General features: G+C 42.0%; 1 protein-coding gene across 1 annotated transcript in view; it reads right to left on the reverse strand.

Moving 5' to 3' along the window:
• The window catches only part of LOC124616453, a 110,874-nt gene that overhangs the window by 35,739 nt on the left and 53,751 nt on the right, over positions 1-21,384 (reverse strand). Inside the window, exon 4 of the mRNA XM_047144761.1 lies at positions 15,475-16,747. Coding sequence (XP_047000717.1) covers positions 15,475-16,747 — 1,273 coding nt within the window. The remainder of the gene's footprint in view (positions 1-15,474; positions 16,748-21,384) is intronic.

Raw genomic sequence — 21,384 nt, forward strand, 5'->3', positions numbered from 1 at the left:
TGCACCTCCTACTATTTAATTTCTGAGTGACATATTGCTGTATCCCTGTCTTTCCCTGAACACTGTGCACTTACTTCAATTGGTTGATCAAAGAAGGATTTCTTCAGTTATACAAGATCACTTCACAGTTGCCTTCCTTATCTTTATATTTCTCTGTTCATTTTCTGTGTCTGCCTTTTTTGAGATATCCATTCCTTTTTCAAATGAACTGCCTACTGTGGCATTCATAATAACAGCATATAAAGCCTTAGAGAACTTCAGATATGCCTCATCATTCCTCATTTCTTCAGTATGCCACTTCTTTCCACATTGATTCTTCTGGACAATATTCAAGCTCCAGTCTAACTCTTCAATATTAAATTGTGATCCAAGTCTATATCTGCTCCTGGTACACCTCACAATCCAATATCTGATTTTTTCAGATCGTATATCTAACTCGACCACAGAAAACGTGCGCATTTCATCCGTTATTAAACCTGGGGCGAAGTTTGTTGATGTAACAAGCTCTGTAAACAACGACTGCACCGATTTTACAGAAAGTGATGTCGTCGTTATTATAGCAGGTTCAAACGACGTTTATTGCAACGAGACCAGTTCATTTATTAAAAAGTTGATTGTTATGTTAATGATGTTGTCCCATACAAATGTGATCTTGTCAAATATTCCGGCGAGATTTGATCTGCCTAACTGGTCGTGTGTGAACCGAGAAATCCGATCTACAAATAAAAAATTAAAACATTTCTGCTCCAAGTTAAAAAATGTGAGACTGCTGGACCTTAACAGTTATCAAAGAAGCAGCTTCACTGTACATGGACTACATCTTAATCGTCTGGGCAAGAATATTCTAGCAACTGACATCAACAGAGCTATTGAGGAAACAAAATGCGATAATTAAAATGTGATACCTTGTACCTCAGATGTCATACACACGAAAGACGGAAGTGATAATGATATATGCCTGCAGAGCAAGCAAACCGAAATAATTCCTCACTGCAGTGTCAAGACTGTTGATTTTTTAGGATAAAAAAGTCCCTCAGTGTTCCCAATTTAGAAACTATCAATTTGTGTGATAATGTTAACCTTGAGAAGGATATATCCTCTCATGATTGTACTAATGTATCATTTTTACAATATAATGTTGAAGGCTTGGGTAACAAAATCGATGTATTTGAGGCCTTAGTTACAGATCTAGCTCCACATGTAATCGTGGTTACAGAGCATCAAAAAGCTAACCATAATATTCAGTATTGTAAGTTACAGGAGTATAATCTTACATCGTTTTTTTGTAGAACAGAACATAAAGGAGGGGATGTTGCTACTTATGTAAGGAAATGTAACCTAATAAGTTCTGTAGAAAAAGTATCATGGGTTAAGGGTTATTGTATCGAGAAAGACTTTGAAGCAGTGATAATTAAGTTAATGATTGTATCCGTCCCACTTATTGTGCTAGGTATATATCGAGCCCCTTCTGGTAATCTCGAGGTTTTCCTGGAAGCACTGGATAGTGTATTGGGGAAGCTAAGCAAGGGTGGCAATACAGTAAATATTGTAATGTTAGGAGACTTTAATATAAACACACTAAGCAACAGCCAGGAATGCAAAGGTTTACAAGACTGCATAAGATCCTATGATATTAAAGATCTACTTGGTCATGTGCCCACTAGAATAACTGAGTCAAGCAGCCGTTCCATAGGTCATGTGATGACCAATTATGAAAATGTTGTTTCGGCACAGACTGTAAATGGGCACATATCTGATCATCTAGGACAATTATTAGTGATTGGTTGTCTTCATAAACTTAAACAAAACAAAAAATTTGAGAATAGAAGATTATTTTCTGAATACAACATCACCTTGCTAAAGAATACTTTGGGTCAAGAATCTTGGGAATCAGTTTATAGAGAAAGGGGAGTTGACAGCAAATGGGAAGTATTTGTAAAAATTTTAACTAGACATATTGATATTACTATCCCAGCAAAGATGATGAATGTAAATAAAAATAAACCTCCAGTAGTCAAACGTGTAAAACTTGATGAAAAAACGAAATGACTCAAAGAAGGAATGGAGTATATGTATAAGCTACACAGAGAAACCAGTCTTGATTCATACAAAGAGGATTATAAAAAATATAAATATGAGTATCGCAAGGAAGTAAGGAGAAGGAAAGTAGAACATATTAGTAAACAGATCCGAAATTCTGACTGTGTCTCAAAGTCGTGCTGGGCAGTAGTTAATGATATGAGGAACACTGATTCAAAAACTAAAATTAATAATATAGAGTTAAGTTTACATAATGATAATTTTTCTGATCCTTATATAGTTAGCAATATATTTAATGATTACTTTATAGATGCTATTGAAAATGATACTTGCATGAAACAGGAGAGGCCGTTTAAATATGATAAGGAAAAGGAAAGGGACTCTTGTATGCTACCTACAGTAACCATCAAGGACGTAACAGAGCTAATTGACAACCTAAAAAATAAAAGATCAGCTGGATGGGATGAATTATCTCCTTTTCTACTGAAAAAATGCAAGGGTGAGTTAGCCAGACCGTTAGTCTATCTAATAAATTGTGTACTTGAAGAAGGTGTGTTTCCGAAGAAACTGAAACTCGCTTTAGTTAAACCTTTATATAAAAAAGGGGAAAGAAAACAACCACAGAACTACAGACCAGTTGCCTTAACGTCAGTGTTTGGTAAATTAATTGAAAAAATAATGCTAGAAATCCTAATTGAGCACTATAATATGAATAACTTAATAGGAGATTTCCAACATGGCTTTAGAAGTGGTCAGAGCACCATATCTGCAGCAGTGCAGTTTGTACACTGTCTGATGGAGAAAATAAATGAGGGATACGAAACGGCAGGAGTGTTTTTAGATCTTTCCAAAGCGTTTGACAGAGTCCATCATGGCGCTCTTTTAAGTAAACTTGCTTATAATGGTGTCAGTGGGAAACTGTTGCTTTTAATAGAATCTTACCTTAAAGATAGACAACAATGCACAGAAGTTGTGTATGATAATGGAGAGGTAATTGCAAAAAGAAGATCAAAGATAAGAAACATAAATTTTGGTGTGCCACAAGGCTCTATCTTGGGCCCCTTCTTGTTTATTTGCTACGTGAATGATTTCCCAAAAGTATTAGACACCAGTCATCGTATTACTATGTATGCTGATGACACCTCTGGGGTTTGCTGGGCACGTAGTAATGATGACCTAAATTCAGTGGTACAGAATTTTGTTGAAAAAGCCCAAACACATTTTGAAAAAGAAAACCTGAGGGTCAATATTAACAAAACTAATTTAATTTATTTTAAGACAAGTAGTTCAAATAAAAATACTGTTCTAAATGAGGACATTCAGGAAAATACCTGTTCAGAATGTAAATTTCTGGGGATATATATATAGATGACAGACTTTCGTGGAATCAGCAAATAGATCATGTCTGTGGTAAAATAACATCTAGTCTGTATTTACTAAGGAGATTAGTTCAATATTTAGATATCGAAGTAATAAAAATAGCGTATTTTGGGTTGGTGCATCCCCATCTATCTTATGGAATTGTATTGTGGGGTGGGTGTAGCCAATACAATATAAAAAGGGTATTTGTATTGCAGAAAAGAGTAATAAGAACTATGGCAAAAGTAAGACCCAGAACTTCATGTAAAAACCTGTTTATTAAGTTTAATATTATGACTATCTATGCAGTATATATGTTTCAATCAATATTATTAGTGAAAAAAGACAAAAAAGTGACAAACAGGAATATGGAAATCCATGATTACAATACAAGACAAAAATCAGACTTTCATATGGTGAGCAGACGATTGAATCTAACAACAAATACCCCATTCATTAAGGGAGCAATATTTTATAATTCTCTGCCAAACAACCTGAAACAGCTTTCTGGTAGAATTTTTAAAAACGAGTTAAAAAAATGGCTTGTATTGAAGTGCCCATACAGTATGGTGCTGACATGATTTGACCTCAGGAATGCTATATTAAATATACTTAAATGATATTTTACTTAGTAGCATGTAATCTATTTATATTGTGTATCAATAATCTGAATGTAATTATTATAACATTGCCCATGCATGTTAAATACATGTTTCGAGCTGTAAGATAAATAAATAAATAAATAAATGTCTAGCCATGACATAATTCAACTGGAACCTTCCTGTGTCTCCAGTCCTTTTCCAAGTATACCTCTTCAACTTGGGATTTTTGAACAGTATATTCACTCTCATTAGTGGAAAGCCCTTATTCTCTCACAACTGTTTCTTCTGTTCCTTTCCCTACTAGTATATCTCAATTCTCAATAATTGTTAGATCATCATCTCCATTTACACAATTGGAACTACACTAAATGCAGAAGTTGTTGACACACAGTGAGGGTTAGTCACTGGTCCAACAGAAGTCACTTGTGCACCACACCAATGGCAGTAAGGAACAGTGTAACACTCAGCATGGAACCCTGTAGGATGGCATTCTCTTGGACCCAAATTGAGAGGAGGTATAGAAACTAATGAATAAAAAGTGGCAAGACACCTTGAATTCCCGTCATGGAATGCAAGTGCAATAGATGGCATAGGTCAAAAACAACAGCACTCAGAAGTTGGTATTTAGAAAAATCCTGTCAGATTGCTGTTTCCGATTTAACCAGTTGGTAGGTTGTGGATCATCCCTTTCAGAAACCACACTTGCAAAGGACAAAAAGCCTGGTGATTAGAGAACCCAGCTCAATTGTCATGCTATCATCCTTTCAAGCAGTCTGCAGAGCACACTGTTGAGGTTGATCAATCTGTGGCTGTCTATGGACATTGGAATTTTGAGTGGGTGATGACATTACCTCTCTACTGCAAAGGGAAAACATCTTCCAGCCAAATATAGTTGAAGAATCTTATTCAGAACTGAACCAGAGTCTGGAGCCTGATCACAAAATGAGACACTTCCCAGTCAGTGATAGGTTCCTGGTAGAATCCAGAATTACAGAGATTAATGAATAAAGGATATCTTCAACTTGTCCTTTATGCATTTGGAAAGTAGCTGGATAATAAGAGGATGCTGACACTGTCACAAATTGGTGATTGAGAAGTTTTCAGCAAGAACCTACTCACTGGTAGAAATACCACCACGCAGGAGACCCAGAACAGTTGTTAATGTTTGTTGGCCCACTGGACTAGGGAGCTCAGTCCACACTTCAGGTGAAGATTTGTGCGCTCCCAAGGCAGAGATGATGCACTCCTGACATCCCTTCTTATTTCATTGAACTAAGTTCCAAGCCTTTGCACAGAACCACTTGAAAGTAATGAGGGTAGTCTGCTACACACTTTGCTTCAGACGTTCAAAGGCCCTTTGATGATAGTGAATAACTGTTGCACTGTGTCTCCTTCACTAGGATACCATCTGCCAGTGGAGAAGGACTGTAGAAAGGGAACTGCAGTTATGGTGGCACAGGTGGTAATGTAAGAAAACCTCATCTACAAAGCCAAACAGAGGGGACAAAGGTGACAGTACAGCTGGGCTACTGACAATTGGTTCTTCAGAGACCACAAAACAGCAACTTGTCTATCAAGTAGTGAGAAAAAGTGAAAGGCTCACCACAAAGTGATAGGTATCACAAAGATTGTTTAATAGCAACTATTGTAGAAGATTGGAGGAAGAGACTTTAAGAATAATAGCCATGGACAGTACTACAGTGCGTACGGGTACAGTCTTTGAGAAGACAGATCAAGATCAGAAAGCAGACAGTCAATCAGAATTCCATACAAAATGAAATGTTATTCCTTCACAAAGGGCATTGTGGTTTGAAATTTGTAAGTAGTGGAAAGGGGGAGATGATAGTAAGGAGTGGAATGGAGCTCTCTGATTATTATGCCCATCTCAAGATATGTGAGTGTCCTGCCTAGAGATGAACAAACTTTGCAAATGGTAAGTGCTGGCATCATTTTCACACACACTGTTATCACCCCCAATGCGGTATGGAGAGGAAACCATTCACTGACATCTGTTCAAACCAAAACACTTACCATATGGTCTTTGGGGGCCTGTATGATTCCGACCGAATGCACAGTAACCTCAAAGATTTGGATCACGACCGTCATTGAAATCTGTTTTTTGGATGGCACATAGATGGGGACAAGTTGATATTAATTGATGTCCTGGCATGTGAAATTAATATCCATTACAATTCCGAAGTATTCTCACATTAAGCATGCCCTGGTTAGCTGTGAAGGGGCAAAGACGACTGGGTGATGTGTATCATCAATGAAGATACATTCCGAATCTGAGGACATAGGGGCTGTCTGGCACCTCTGGTCTCAGAGTAGTCTCCTCATGAGATTTCTTCTTGTTCTACTTTACTACTTTAGATAGTCAGCACTCATGTAACAGCTTATCTGTTGGTGAAGGTAAGAACTGAAGAGGGACAGGGAGCCTTATGACTCGCTGTTTGTGGGCCTTTCAGCCGCCGGATCGTGACCTACTGCTGATGTGCAAATTTCCACGGAAAGTGTTCTCTAAAGGGAGCCCTGTAATCAGTAGGCCTTTGGGGAAAAACACAGATTCTCCAGTAGGGTGCAGTGAGTATAAGTCCTGAAAATAGTGCTGCAGGACCACAAGATAAGGGAAGGAGAGTGTGGTGGAGGGGCGGCACTTGTCTCTAACCCCCCCCCCCCCCCCCCCCCCCCTCCGAATGTTGCGGATACTCCAATGGATAATTGACATAGGGAGGACAGAAAAGGGAAGAATCTCACCACGGTTGCCGTTAACTCAATGACCTCTGAGAGCCAGACGCCGACAGTGTGGAACAACATTCAGCCAAAGGCAGAAGATCCTGATCCTTAGGTTGTTTGGGGGCAGTTCCTGCCACCAGCGATCGGCCAGTTGATAGGTGGCCAGCGGTGTGCCTTGGTGACACGGAAGACAGCCGAGAACGGTTACCGCGGGTGGCACTGTACACGAGATTTGATGTTGCGGAGAAGGAGAGGAAATCCGTTTCTTATAAGCCTTCTTGGAAACAGGACATTGAGATGAGGGAGGAATCGATGGTTGTGAAGTTGGGTACATAAAAAATCGTTGCGAGTAGGCTCTTTTTTGGAAGTCCATGCATCTAATTTTGGGGCTTGTGATTTAGCAGAAGCCGATGAACGGTGAGCTGTAGAGTGAGCAGGTGATAGTGGGGAGGTTGAACGGATGATCTTTGCATTGGCCAATCTGACGACCATGACACTAAAGGTGAGATCGCAGGTCTGTGTGGCTACCTCCTTGGTAGGCCGAGGAGATGCAAGGACAGTGCTATATTTACCTGCTGGGGGCACAGTGGGCTTTCGACTGGCGAATAACTTATGAGCAACAAATGTAGACACCTTTTCCTTCACTTGGGTTTCCTGAATAATTCGTTCATCTTTGAAAATAGGGCAATCTCTAGAGGAAGCAGCATGGTCGTCATACAGTTGATGCAATGAGAGGGGAAGTGGACAATCACCCTCATTGGCATCCCTGCCACACGTAACGCATTTGGCCATATTGGAACATGACTGGCTGGTATGATTAAACCACCGACACCGATAGCGACACGTAGGACTGGGGATGTAAGGGTGAACTGAAATTATCTCATATCCTGCTTTAATGTTCAATGGAAGTTGAACTCTGTCAAACTTCAAGAAGAGTATGGGTTGGTACCAAGCCCTTACCAACCCTTTTCATTAGTCAATGTACAGCCGTTATGCCCTGGTCAGACAGGTAGTTTTGACTGTCCTCATCGGACAATCTGTCGATTGAGCATGTATAAATCACTCCGCATGATGAATTTAAAGTGTGGTGCGCTTCCACCCGGACAGGGAAAGTGTGTAGTAGTGTATTTCACAGCAATTTTTATGCCTGGAGGGCAATGACTCACTCTAAAAACAAGGTTTCTTAACCAGGAACAAGACATTACAGGACCTGCAATTGTATCGACACCTTTCTGAATAATGAAAGGGTTGACTGTGGAGAATCTTCACCTTCATCAGACTGAGAAACAACTAGGAACTGTGGCACTGATGGAAGAATTGTTCGTGGCCGAAACTTCTCTAACTTTCGCTTGTGAGCAGAAGTTGTAGAAGTAGAGGAAACCATTGTGAAAGTATCCCCTATGATTACTGGCGTCTCCGATGGTGTGCTCCTTCCTAGTGGGGGTCCCTCTCTGAGAGCACTCCCGCCTTAGGTGATTGTTTACACCTCAGGTCACACCTCCTGAGAAAGGGACGGTGGGACCAATCTGCACATTCGGAAGGTACCAGCTCGGGTAATCGCCCCTCCCTGGGCCTGGCCTTTACCAGGGGGTACGTACGTATCCTACCTGTCAACCCGGGGCAGGGAATTATGTGTTACCCCGTCACTGGCTACGTGTGGGTCGGCCTTCAGACGTGCACAGATGGGAAAGAAAAGGAAAGAAGAGTGGTCTCAATTGCTGCAGCGGAGAAGAGGGTAAAGAGAAGAGGCAAGGAAAAGAGAAGGTCAAAGGGAGGACAGAGACTTTCCAGCACAGAGAGCAAAGAAGAGAAACTATGTCTTACAGTTACAAGCATCCGTCTCCGGACGTAGGCACAAAACATACTCCCAAAGAGAAGGGGAAGGGGAAGGGAAGACGTGGGGGGAGGGAAGGATGGGGGACGGGGAAGGATGTGGAAAAGGAAAGGATAGGGCGCACTAGCTCAGGGTCCCGTGCTCATCACGCACGTATCCACAGAAGAATTGTGGAACCCTGGGGATCTTTAACATCTGAAGCATCGCATTGAGTTAGCAACAACTGGGAGAACCTTAAGATGGGTATATTCTCGCATAGTTCTGCACTTCTATGGTGCCCATATTTTTCCATTCTTCACATAACTTCACAGTGTCCACCTCAATTATATCGGAGCCTGTAACCATGCCTTACTAAAGGTAAGAGTGGTATGCAACTCAGCCTCAACTGGATTGTCACCTAATGCTTGTATCCCAGAAGCTTCGATACTTTGTTTGAATTAGCAGTTTTCACTAGAAGTGTTCCATTAGAAGCGTTCCACTAGAAGCGTTCCACTAGAAGTGTTCCATTATGAAATCGTTTAACACTTTTCAGGGCCCCAGCAATACCTTCAAATGCCTTGCAAATACAGAAAGGGGAGATCTTCTCAACCATTTCTCCCGTTCTCTCGATAACAATGAAAGTGCTTTGCACATTAATGTCCTGTTACTACAATTCTGAGACTTCTTTTTGGGAGGACTGACCAACTGAGCTCTCTTTGAAGAGTGGGTGTACGTTCTACTTGGCGGTATACCCACCCCATCAGGAATAGTGGTTTGATGAGACTGTTCCATAGGGATCCCACAAGACACTACAGAAACAACCATGGACACAGGCAGAGCCCTGCATGCCTGAGCAAGCCCTATACAACTGAAGGGAAGGTGGTTGGGGGGGGGGGGGGGGGGGGGGGGTGGCAGGTGCCCCAGAGGTTGCTCACTAAAGACTGTTTTACATCAACAGCCATTCACCTCATCAGCATGTAGCACACCTTGAGGTTGAGGTTTTTTTTTTTGTTTTTGTTTGTTTAAATAGAGGTGTGTACATTTCTTGTAGTCCAGGTGGTGAGGAGGAGGAGGAGATTAGTGTTTAACGTCCCGTCGACAACGAGGTCATTAGAGACGGAGCGCAAGCTCGGGCGAGGGAAGGATGGGGAAGGAAATCGGCCGTGCCCTTTCAAATGAACCATCCCGGCATTTGCCTGAAGCGATTTAGGGAAATCACGGAAAACCTAAATCAGGATGGCCGGAGACGGGATTGAACCGTCGTCCTCCCGAATGCGAGTCCAGTGTGCTAACCACTGCGCCACCCCGCTCGGTCCAGGTGGTGAAGCCAAGGCCCCCATTCTCTGAAACGCACAACATTCCACTGCTGTGCCACGCAGTCATCGTCTAAGCATGCCCAGAGCTTACGGTAACAGAGGATTGGTGGCGCTTACCAGTCCCCAGCTCAGGAACCTGGGGTCACCAAGCCTGTATACAGCAACCAAATGCTGAGTCCTTGGAGGGACTTGTAATTTATAAGGAGAGCTCAAAAAGCTTCCATCTGAAGACAATAAAGTCCAGAATCTGGGTGTCAATAAGCCAGTCTACCGGGGTTTGTCCTTCTGCAACCGTGAAAAGAATGACAGCACATTAGTCCTGACTGGATGCCATATTTAACATTTTCACATTTACCACCCCCCCAATGTGCAATGGCCACATCCTCATGAGAATTCTCTTCTGGTTCCATCAGTAGAACAGAGGGTATAGCATGTAGGGCTCTCCAAATCTGCCATTCCTTGTAGTCATTCTTCAGGAACACAACTCTCAGATGTTCAAGTTTTCTGTCAATACTTTGTTGTCAGACAGTGTGTGAACCCTACGTATTAATGTTTTGAGCATGCCGTTCCTCTGAAATGGGTGGTGGTCCCTGTTTGCAAGTAAGTATAGGTCAGCATGCATCATCATCTGGCACAAATGATCTGTCCACTCTTTTAAGAACGACACCCAGAGGGGGGACCACTCCACCCACTTCAAATTCCACGGTGAAATTGATTTCTGGTGTATGGAACTGAGATGTATAAGGAAGTCATTCAGCATGTGGCCACATGATTGTGTGATCTACAAGGTGCACAACTTTGCTTCTGCCGTTTGCCGGTAAGTGGCGCCACGGTAAATAGCAGTAGAAAGAAACAGTTTGCTGACGTCATGCAGTTAGCTTGGACCTTGGTCAACATAACCTTATTCAAACATTAGTCGATCGTGTTGCATATCAGTTATTCTTGATTGAAAACGTCAGTTTACGAGCCTAATTCTCGCCATTTGCGGGAGGTGTTACTGTTTTGTTTCAATATGAAGAAAACAGCAGCCAAGTCTCATCAAATGCTCTCAAGTACGTATGGTAAGGACACTATTAGTGAAAGAACATGTCACGAGTGGTTGCAACACTCGAAGAACGGTGATTTTAACATCATACACTGGCATAATGGTGGAAGAGAGAATGTTTTTGAAGATGTAGAATTGCAGACATTGCTGAGTGAAGACTCGTGTCAAACTCAAGAAGAATTGGCACGATTGGTGGGAGTGACACAACAAGACATTTTAACACATCTCAAAGCTATGGGCATGGTTCAGGAAGAAGGAACTTGGGTCCCGTGTGAGCTGAAACCAAGAGACGTTGAAAGGTATTTGCGTGTTTGTGGACAGTTACTTCAGAAGCAAAAACGGAAGAGATTTCTGCATCGCATTGAGACCGGGGATGAAAAATGGGTTCATTACAATAACCCTAAAACACAAAAAAATCATGGGGATATCCCAGCCATGCTTCCACGTCAACATCGTGTACTATAAGGTGTTAAAACGAAGTGAAAAAATCACAGGTGCTTGTTATCGAACGCAATTAATGTGTTTGACTAGAGCATTAAAACACAAATGGCCGCAATACAGCGAGAGGCACGATAAAGTGATTTTGCAGCACGACAATACTCGACCCAATGTTGCAAAAGAGCTCAAAATGTACTTGGAAACGTTAAAATGGTAAGTCCTACCCTACCTGCCATATTCTCCAGACATTGCTCTCTCTAACTATCACCCGTTTAGATCAATGGCGCATGGCCTGGCTGACCAACACTTCCAATCTCATGAAGAAGCCACAAATTGGATCGATTCATGGATCGCTTCAAAAGATGAACAATTTTTTCGACGCAGGATTTGTACACTGCCTGAAAGATGGGAGAAAGTAGTGGCCAAAAATGGAAAATACTTCGAATGATACATGTGTAACCAATTTGTTTCACTAAAGCCTCAAATGTTGGGGGAAAATGGTGGAAGCAAAGTTGTACACCTTGTACGTAGTGGAAGAAATAGATGTATTTCCATTGGACTAATTCAAGGGCTTCTCCTCAAAATATTCCATATATATACTGGTGACAACTGGTGAATCTCAAAACTTAACTAAAAAGGTTGGCCATCTGTAAATTTCTTGCCGATAAGTTCTAACGATTCTTGTTAAGGCTCTCTGGTAAAAAGAGAGAATGTCAAAACTCACAAGGATGTCAGTATCTATAAGATTACAGTTGTTAAGGTGTCCCACAAAATCTACATAGCTGCAAATGTGATGCAAACACTTCCAGACGCAAGGACTAAGCAAATCCTTTAGGAACTTTAGTATTTCAGAGCACTAATGTTGATGATAGTGGGGCATAAAACCCTATCATTGTGAATCTTCAGCAACCCATAAAGTCTAGGTGAAACTGATGTTCTCTGTCTTACCTTTTTAACAACCTCATCTGGCAAGCCATATTCTTTGAGAAGCACAATGTCTTCCTCTCAACCTTCTTAGTGGGGTCAGGGTCGACCTTTCAGTATGAACTATCTTCTAGCAGGCCCCAGATTTTCTCAATGTAGCCCTGGTGAGCTAGAGCCACAGTTTACCAGATAAGGGCAACACAACACCAGGATCTTCTCTTAATTTTGTTACAGCTGCCCTCTCCTTGCTAAAGATATTCGGTTTCATAGCTTTTGTCTGTCTGAGAGCATAACAAACTGAATGACTTCCTTATACACAGAAATTCCACATACTGCAACATCAATTTTGTCACAGAAGTCTAAGTGGATGAAGTGTTCCCCTTTCTGTATGTCATCGTTAAAAGAAGTGTGGATAGCACTTTTAGCCAGTGTGTAGCAGAAGCAGATGCACACCAACCTAAAATGCGGACAGCTGCCACCATCTGGCTCAGAGGAATAGTGTGCTCAAGACGTAGGTACATAAAGCTCGCATCCTGTAAGTATCAATAAAACACTTCTACATCTGAGAGCCTGTGTTCCAGAAAAATGGCTAAAAGCAGTGCAAATTTGGAGAGCTCCACGTCCTGTACCCTCTGTACAACCGGCAGAACCAGAGCAGGATTCTCACGAGGACACAGCCATTGCATTTACTCCTTTTTGTGGCACATTGTCCAGGAAGATAGGACAAATTCACCAGAAACACCAAGTGAAGATGGTCTCCCGTCCAACAGCGAAAACATGGGCATTGCTTGGTAGTGTGACGACAACCTTGCACTATGGAAACCAGAGCCTACCAGATACCCTGCCAATGTAGTAAGACATACATATGTTACATGGTGCGTAACGTCAAAGATCATTGCCAGGAACACCAGCAGCACACACTACTGCAGCAGCCTAACAAGATGGCAGTCCCCGAACATGGCCTGATGGAATTACATGGAATGGGTTATGACCATGTTCAACTTCTGGGACAGTTGTCTTTGAGAAATCTATTGTGATCCTATTAAGAGAACTGCCGATAAATTGCAAAAATGGGTACATACTGGGAACACATTATGAAAATGGTCAAGAGGTGAAAATGAGAAGACATTAAACAGACAATGGGGGCAGGTGGAGGAACAGTAGAAGTGCTGGCAGCACACACATCTGGTCACAAACCTAGGGCAGAGAGCACACACATCTGGTCACAAACCTAGGGCAGAGCACTGTGTTGGCAGAAGGAGTGTGGGCAGGGATGCAGGGTGCAGATGGCCAATAGAGCAGCCGATCAGAAGGAGCTGACAGGAGACAAAACTGCAGTGCTGGCCCCACCATCAGTTAGTAACATATTGCACATACATAGGAAAAAGTCCACTACTAAGCAACTACACTACTGATAAATTGCTGGTAACAAGTAACTACTATTAAATATCTAGGAATTTCTATCCAGAGCAACTGTATGTGGAATGACCACATAAAACTAGTAGTAGGAAACGCACATGCCAGACGGATTAATAGGAAGAAATCTAAACTTTAAAAAAATGGGTTGCAAGGCATTTGTTCAACCAATTCTCAAATATTTTTCATCAGTCTGGGACCCTTACCTGGCAGGACTGATAGGGGGGGGGGGTAGGGGGGGGGGGGAGAGGGAGAGGGAGAGGGAGAGGGAGAGAGAGAGAGAAGATCCAGTGATAAGTGGCGCATTTGGTTCTGGTATCATTTAGTCTGTGCAAGAGCATTGCAGACGAGCTCAAAAATCTCTAGTAGCAGACACTGCCACAGGTGACATGCCTTACGGATAGGTTCGTTTTTGAAATTTCAAGATACGTTACAGGAAGTCAGACAACATATTAATTACTCCCACAAAAGTCACACAAAATAACCACAGCAAGAAAATTCAAGAAATTATAGCTCTATCAGAGGCTCATTGATAATCATTCTTCTTTTGTGAATGAAAAAGGGAAGGGGGACCAATTAGTGGTACCACAAGTACCCTCCGCCACACACTGTCAGTGGCTTGTGGAGTATTTATGTAAATGTAGAAAAAGTGAGAAAAGCCTCACTATGTCGTAAGAATAAACAAGTGTGCCAATAATGAATCTGTCCTACAAACCAAGTCTGAGTGAACATGTAGTAAGAGTAGCAGTGCAGGGAAGAGAAAAAAAAAGAGGCTCTGGACTCTGCTCACCACACCCATGCCCACAAAAGAGGTGAGAGACCCCTGGCAAGGCTTCACTTAACCCAACAGCATCAAATAAGGAACTGTTCTCGCAAGATGTAGCTAGGGCATTTAAATCTTAGAACAATGCTCAGCTTGTAATTGCCTATTCACTCTAGGAATGCATTGAGTTCAATTTCTAGCTAATAGTTTGCTCATAAATGTATGCCAAAACGAAGCAAGTTCTGTGTGTCACATGGTCACTGATCTCCAGAAGCAAACATGCGGAAATGCATAGTTCACGGTGATGAGGTTTCACAGCAACTGATAAGAGCGTTCACAGCTACTCGAGTAATCTGTTCACAGGCAACCTTCAGTGGAGTACCACCACCATGAGACTTCATTCAAAACCACGAGCTGATTTCCCAAAGGACACACCCCCAACAGAGAACAGAAAACATGTCGCAAAAATGTGTCTTATGCACCACTCAAGAGGAAAAAGAAGTGAATGAGAATGCCAATGAGTTAAAAGTTAGGTGCTGCTCTACATTTAGATGGTACAAATGGCTCTAAGCACTATGGGACTTGACATCTGAGGTCAGCAGTTCCCTATACTTAGAACTACTTAAACCTAACTAACCTAAGGATATCACACACATCCATGCCCGAGGCAGGATTCGAACCTGCGACCGTAGCAGCAGCGCGGTTCCAGACTGAAGTGCCTAGAACCACTCCACCACAGCAGCCGGCTACATTTAAATGACTTTTGAGGTCTGCCATACCCAAAAATCATACTGGCTGATACACACAATGATCATACTAGCAGATATGTATTAAATCTGATGTCACAGCAACCAGTAGGGTATTTAAATATGACTTCATTGAGTTAAAGAGAGAATAGGTGATGATATGGAAAGAATATTTTTGAAAAACAAAGAGATAGTTAATTGCAAGTACCGTATTCCACACTATGTTTTTCTAGACAGAATGTCATTTTAACTGTACAATTTCTCTGTTCCACTTACCTGCACTTTTCAGTTAAGATTCTACGTTCTTTAAGGACTATTCCATTTTCTTCATCTGTATATCTATATTCTTCAGTTATACTGAAATATGATCCACTGCTGGATGATGAGTCTGAACTGCACGTACAGAAGTTAACATAATCAGAGGTCTTTGTTGATCGACCAGAATCACTTGTTCCTTCTAGGCAGATATGCAAATCTGATTTTGGAGAAGTATCTTCACTTAGAATCTTTTGTAAGGATTGAACACTTTTCTCCAATACCACTCCTGCTATCAAGTCACTACCTGCATTGGTAGTTGCAGCCAATTCTGGTTTCTGATTTTTATTTACTTTTAGCTGTCCCTCATAAGATGCATCCCTTTCATAAGAAAGGTGTTTTTTCTTTGGAGTACTTTGAAACATCCAGCAGACAATACTGCCTTCATCATACTTTCCAGGTGTACAATTCATACCTTTGTGAGTATCTTTATCCAAGAAACCATTGTTAAGTTCTGAATGAGAAAGCTCTGAACGTGAACACGTCCTTAAACTAAGGTTTCTCCTGGATAAAGAATGCGATGAATCTAAAGTCTCAATGCCATCACAGCTACTATCCACTGATAACTTTTCCAATGAGCATGTTACAGAGTGCAGCATATTTTCAGTGATGTGCTTCACAGCTTCATTTGTACTATTTTCTTGCTGATCAACAGTCATACAAGAACTGTTGAAGTCACAGTGTGTACTATTACTGCCCAAGTTCCTGCCAAAACGTGGCAAAAGTTTTCTTCTCGATTTCGCTGAATTGCCCGATGTAAATGATTTTGTTGAAAATACTGATGAAGACTGCTTGTATTCAAATGATACACATTTTTCAGTAGCAGATTTTTGGATGCTCGCCTCTGAGCATATTGAAGACATATCAGAATTTTGATCTGATGATATAACTTTACATTCACTTGAATAGTTGTTCTTATCTGAAGTTTCACTACTACTTAATGTTATACATTCTATGACTCTGCTTGCATCTTTAGTAGAAATACTGGAATCTGAGAAGAACAAATTGCTGCATCCTGAGGAATGTACACCACTCTTTGGCATTTGTATATGCTTTTTACTTTTTTCATTGGAAGACTGCTTCAAATTGTCAACTAGATTATTACCCACATATAGATCTGAATAACGACCAGAAAAAAGTGAAACGGAATCCTTTAATGTCGACCGACTTTCAGGAACAGTGGAGCTAACGCCACATTCCAAAAGGATATCACCATTGGAGAGGATAACTTTTTCTGAAAAAGACAAGAAAACATCATATCATAAAAGACAGCAGGTGTATCAATAGCACACGAAGTGTATGAAATAACATTACTACTTGCTGTATCTTCCCCACTCAATAACACGCACAAACACAGTGCAGTGTTAACTCTTAATAACTTCATTCTATGAGCATATAAAACTCCAAATTTTTCTTAATCAGCATACTTATGAAACTGAAGCACATTAGTATCACTCTTTATACACTTAAATAAAAGTGCAGAAAAGTAACCACTCATAAAACTGATGTGTGGCATACCAAATTACACGACAAGACACATCACCAAGGTTCATGATTTTTCATTCTAGCTCACTCAATTGAACATACATTGATTGCAAGTAGAGGCATTTGAGGTCAATGTGACTGTGTGAATGAGAATACAATAGATCACAGGAACTGAAAAGCTAATGACATCTCTGCACTGACAGTCTCTTATGAAACTCTTATCAGTCACGTACAGGTGAGTGGTAAGTCCTACTAAACCATTTATCATCATCATCATCATCATCATCAATTGATGTCACCAAGATAGCAGTACAAGACTATAATCCAAACATTCACATGATACAAAAATCTACTCACCAAGCGGTGGCAGAACACACACATACACAAAATATTATGATTAGGCAAGGTTTAGGAGCCAGTGGGTCCTCCTCCAGGCAGAAGGGTAGAAGGGGAAGGAAGAGGGGTGAAGGAAAAGGACTGGGGAGGTCTAAGGAAACGGGTAAATTTCAGGAAAGTCACACAGAACCACAGATCAGGGGGAGACTTACCTGAAGGGATGAGAAGGAACGACTGATTGTTGGGGATTGCACCGAACGAGATTTGAAAACCTGATATTTTAAGATGGAAGACAGGGTAATATGCAAGAGTTTACTACTAAAACATCACACACGAGTTAATAAGAGAGAAAAGCTAAGTGCATTGTATGTAACAGAGGAAGGAGGGGGACGATGAAAAATAGACAGGTAAAAAATGAACTATGTAGAAAACTAAAATGGAGTGAAGAAGTAGTTACTGTGAAGAAATGCCAAGGCGGAAGAAATTAACATAATTAAGGTAGGTGGGTGGCGAGAAACAAGGACTTGTTGTAATGCTGGTTTCCACGTGTGGGTTTCTGAGAAAAATGGTGTCTGGAGGAAGAATCCAGATGGCATGTGTGGTGATGGTTGGTTCAAAAGAGGAGGGGAAGGGGAGGGAAAGGGGGGGGGGGGGGGTTGGAAGGGACCAAACTGCAAGGTCATCGGTCCCTTGTTCCCAGTAAAATAATTACACAAGGGACAGAAGAGAAGACTGGAGACGTTAGCAGAATAACAGGAGACAGGAAGAAGCAGAAAAACGACAGAACAACCAACACTGCTACAGACAAAACAGGAAAAGAAAACCACAGAGAGAAGCAAGAAACAGGTCGAAGGGATAAAAACAAGAAGCAGATGACCGTAGCTGACCAACCACGACAACAAAAAGGAAAAGCTAGCTACTCTATGACACATTAAAACATCCACCCTAAAAGCATTAGAGTGGAGAACACAAAAGATACAAAGGACATGCGCTAAAACTTACGTAGAATGATAAAACCCACCATCATGCATAAAACTTAAAACTACATTAGCTGATGAAGCACTGTCAGCTAAAATTAATGGCAACAAGTCCAGTAACTGAAGAGTCTGTCACAGGGCAGCCAAAGAAGGACAGCTCGCCAAGATATAGGCCTCTGTCAGCCAGGCGCAGGAGGTAGCCGAGTGTAACCCAAGTGTGGCCAATGCGGAGCCGGCAGAGAACCACAGAGTCCCTGCGAGAGGCCTGCATGGAAGACCTTCGAAGTCTCCTTAATGTCACGCAGTTTGTTGTGCGTGCTGAGGTTATGCCATTTCGTCTCCCAAAGCCACAAAACCTTGTGGCGTAGTACTGAATGCAGGTCAGATGTAGAGAAGCCAATCTCCATACGCAGTTCCCGCGTAGACTGGTTTGCCAGCCTGTCGGCAAGTTTGTTGTGTGAAATTCAGACGTGACGTGGGGTCTAGACAAACACCACTGAACGACTGGACCATTTGAGGGCATAGATGGCAACCCAGTTCTAAGCAAAGAAGGGAAAGCAGAAAGGTGGAAGGAGTATATAGAGGGTCTATACAAGGGCGATGTACTTGAGGACAATATTATGGAAATGGAAGAGGATGTAGATGAAGATGAAATGGGAGATAGGATACTGCGTGAAGAGTTTGACAGAGCACTGAAAGACCTGAGTCGAAACAAGGCCCCAGGAGTAGACAACATTCCATTAGAACTACTGATGGCCTTGGGAGAGCCAGTCCTGACAAAACTCTACCATCTGGTGAGCAAGATGTATGAGACACGTGAAATACCCTCAGACTTCAAGAAGAATATAATAATTCCAATCCAAAAGAAAGCAGGTGTTGACAGATGTGAAAATTACCGAACTATCAGTTTAATAAGTCACAGCTGCAAAATACTAACGCGAATTCTTTACAGACGAATGGAAAAACTGGTAGAAGCGGACCTCGGGGAAGATCAGTTTGGATTCCGTAGAAATATTGGAACACGTGAGGCAATACTAACCTTACGACTTATCTTAGAAGAAAGATTAAGAAAAGGCAAACCTACGTTTCTAGCATTTGTAGACTTAGAGAAAGCTTTTGACAATGTTGACTGGAATACTCTCTTTCACATTCTAAAGGTGGCAGGGGTAAAATACAGGGAGCGAAAGGCTATTTACGATTTGTACAGAAACCAGATGGCAGTTATAAGAGTCGAGGGGCATGAAAGGGAAGCAGTGGTTGGGAAGGGAGTGAGACAGGGTTGTAGTCTCTCCCCGATGTTATTCAATCTGTATATTGAGCAAGCAGTAAAGGAAACAAAAGAAAAGTTCAGAGTAGGTATTAAAATTCATGGAGAAGAAGTAAAAACTTTGAGGTTCGCCGATGACATTGTAATTCTGTCAGAGACAGCAAAGGACTTGGAAGAGCAGTTGAACGGAATGGAAAGGGTCTTGAAAGGAGGATATAAGATGAACATCAACAAAAGAAAAACGAGGATAATGGAATGCAGTCAAATTAAATTGGGTGATGCTGAGGGAATTAGATTAGGAAATGAGACACTTGAAGTAGTAAATGAGTTTTGCTATTTAGGGAGTAAAATAACTGATGATGGTCGAAGTAGAGAGGATATAAAATGTAAACTGGCAATGGCAAGGAAATCGTTTCTGAAGAAGAGAAATTTGTTAACATCGAGTATAGATTTAAGTGTCAGGAAGTCGTTTCTGAAAGTATTTGTATGGAGTGTAGCCAGGTATGGAAGTGAAACATGGACGATAAATAGTATGGACAAGAAGAGAATAGAAGCTTTCGAAATGTGGTGCTACAGAAGAATGCTGAGGATAAGGTGGGTAGATCACATAACTAATGAGGAGGTACTGAATAGGATTGGCGAGAAGAGAAGTTTGTGGCACAACTTGACTAGAAGAAGGGATCGGTTGGTAGGACATGATTTGAGGCATCAAGGGATCACAAATTTAGCATTGGAGGGCAGCGTGGAGGGTAAAAATCTTAGAGGGAGACCAAGAGATGAATACACTAAGCAGATTCAGAAGGATGTAGGTTGCAGTAGGTACTGGGAGATGAAGCTTGCACAGGATAGAGTAGCATGGAGAGCTGCATCAAACCAGTCTCAGGACTGAAGACCACAACAACAACAGATGGTCTCCTTGATGGTCGATACCAAAGGACAGCGAGGGTAGCATTGGTTGATAGCTTGTAGGCTGCTGAAGGAGTCAGTACACTGAAGAAACAACTCCCCACGGCATGAAGGTATGTGCTCAAGAGCACGAGATAGCCACCAGCTCAGCAGTGAAAACACAGTAGCCATCGGGCAAGAAATGCTGTTCAAAATGTCTTCCATGGACATATGCGAAGCAGACGTATGCACCAACCACTGAGCCATTTGTGTAAACCACTTTGCTGCCTTGGTACATGTCAAGAATCAAGAGAAAGTGGCAGCAGAGCGCCGCAGGGTTAACCGAGTCCTTAGGGCCGTGTGAAAGATCCAGGCAAAGTCGCAGCCTAGGTGTAGACCATGGAGGTCTACGTGAATGGACCTCAAGTATAGATGGTAAAGGCAAAGACTCCAGTTTCAAAAGAAGGGATTGGACACAAACTGCAATTGGAAGCCCTGACTTGGGCCGCCAATGCGGGAGATGAACCACCGTGCGTGGGAAAAGGAGATGGTGATTCAAATGTGCAGGAGAACTACAAACTTTTGAAACTTAACTGGCCAGCAGTTATGCATGCCTAACCTGCAAGGGAGGGACTCCGGCCTCCATAAAGATGCTGGTCACTGGACCGTCCTAAAAGTTACTGTCGCTGGGCAAACATCACAGTGATGCACTGGGTCGAGTAAATGCAACACTGAGTGCGCCAACGAGCCATAAACCAGACCCCCATAGTCAAGGCAGGATTTAACAAGGGCTCTGTAGAGCTGCAGCAGCGTAGAGCGATCTGCACCCCATTTGGTGTTGCTCAGGCAGCGGAGGGCATTGAGGTGCTGCCAGCACTTCCGCTTAAGCTGACTAAGGTGAGGAAGCCACGTCAATCAGGG

Source organism: Schistocerca americana, chromosome 5 (genome assembly GCF_021461395.2).
Source record: "Schistocerca americana isolate TAMUIC-IGC-003095 chromosome 5, iqSchAmer2.1, whole genome shotgun sequence".
Lineage (NCBI taxonomy): Eukaryota > Metazoa > Arthropoda > Insecta > Orthoptera > Acrididae > Schistocerca > Schistocerca americana.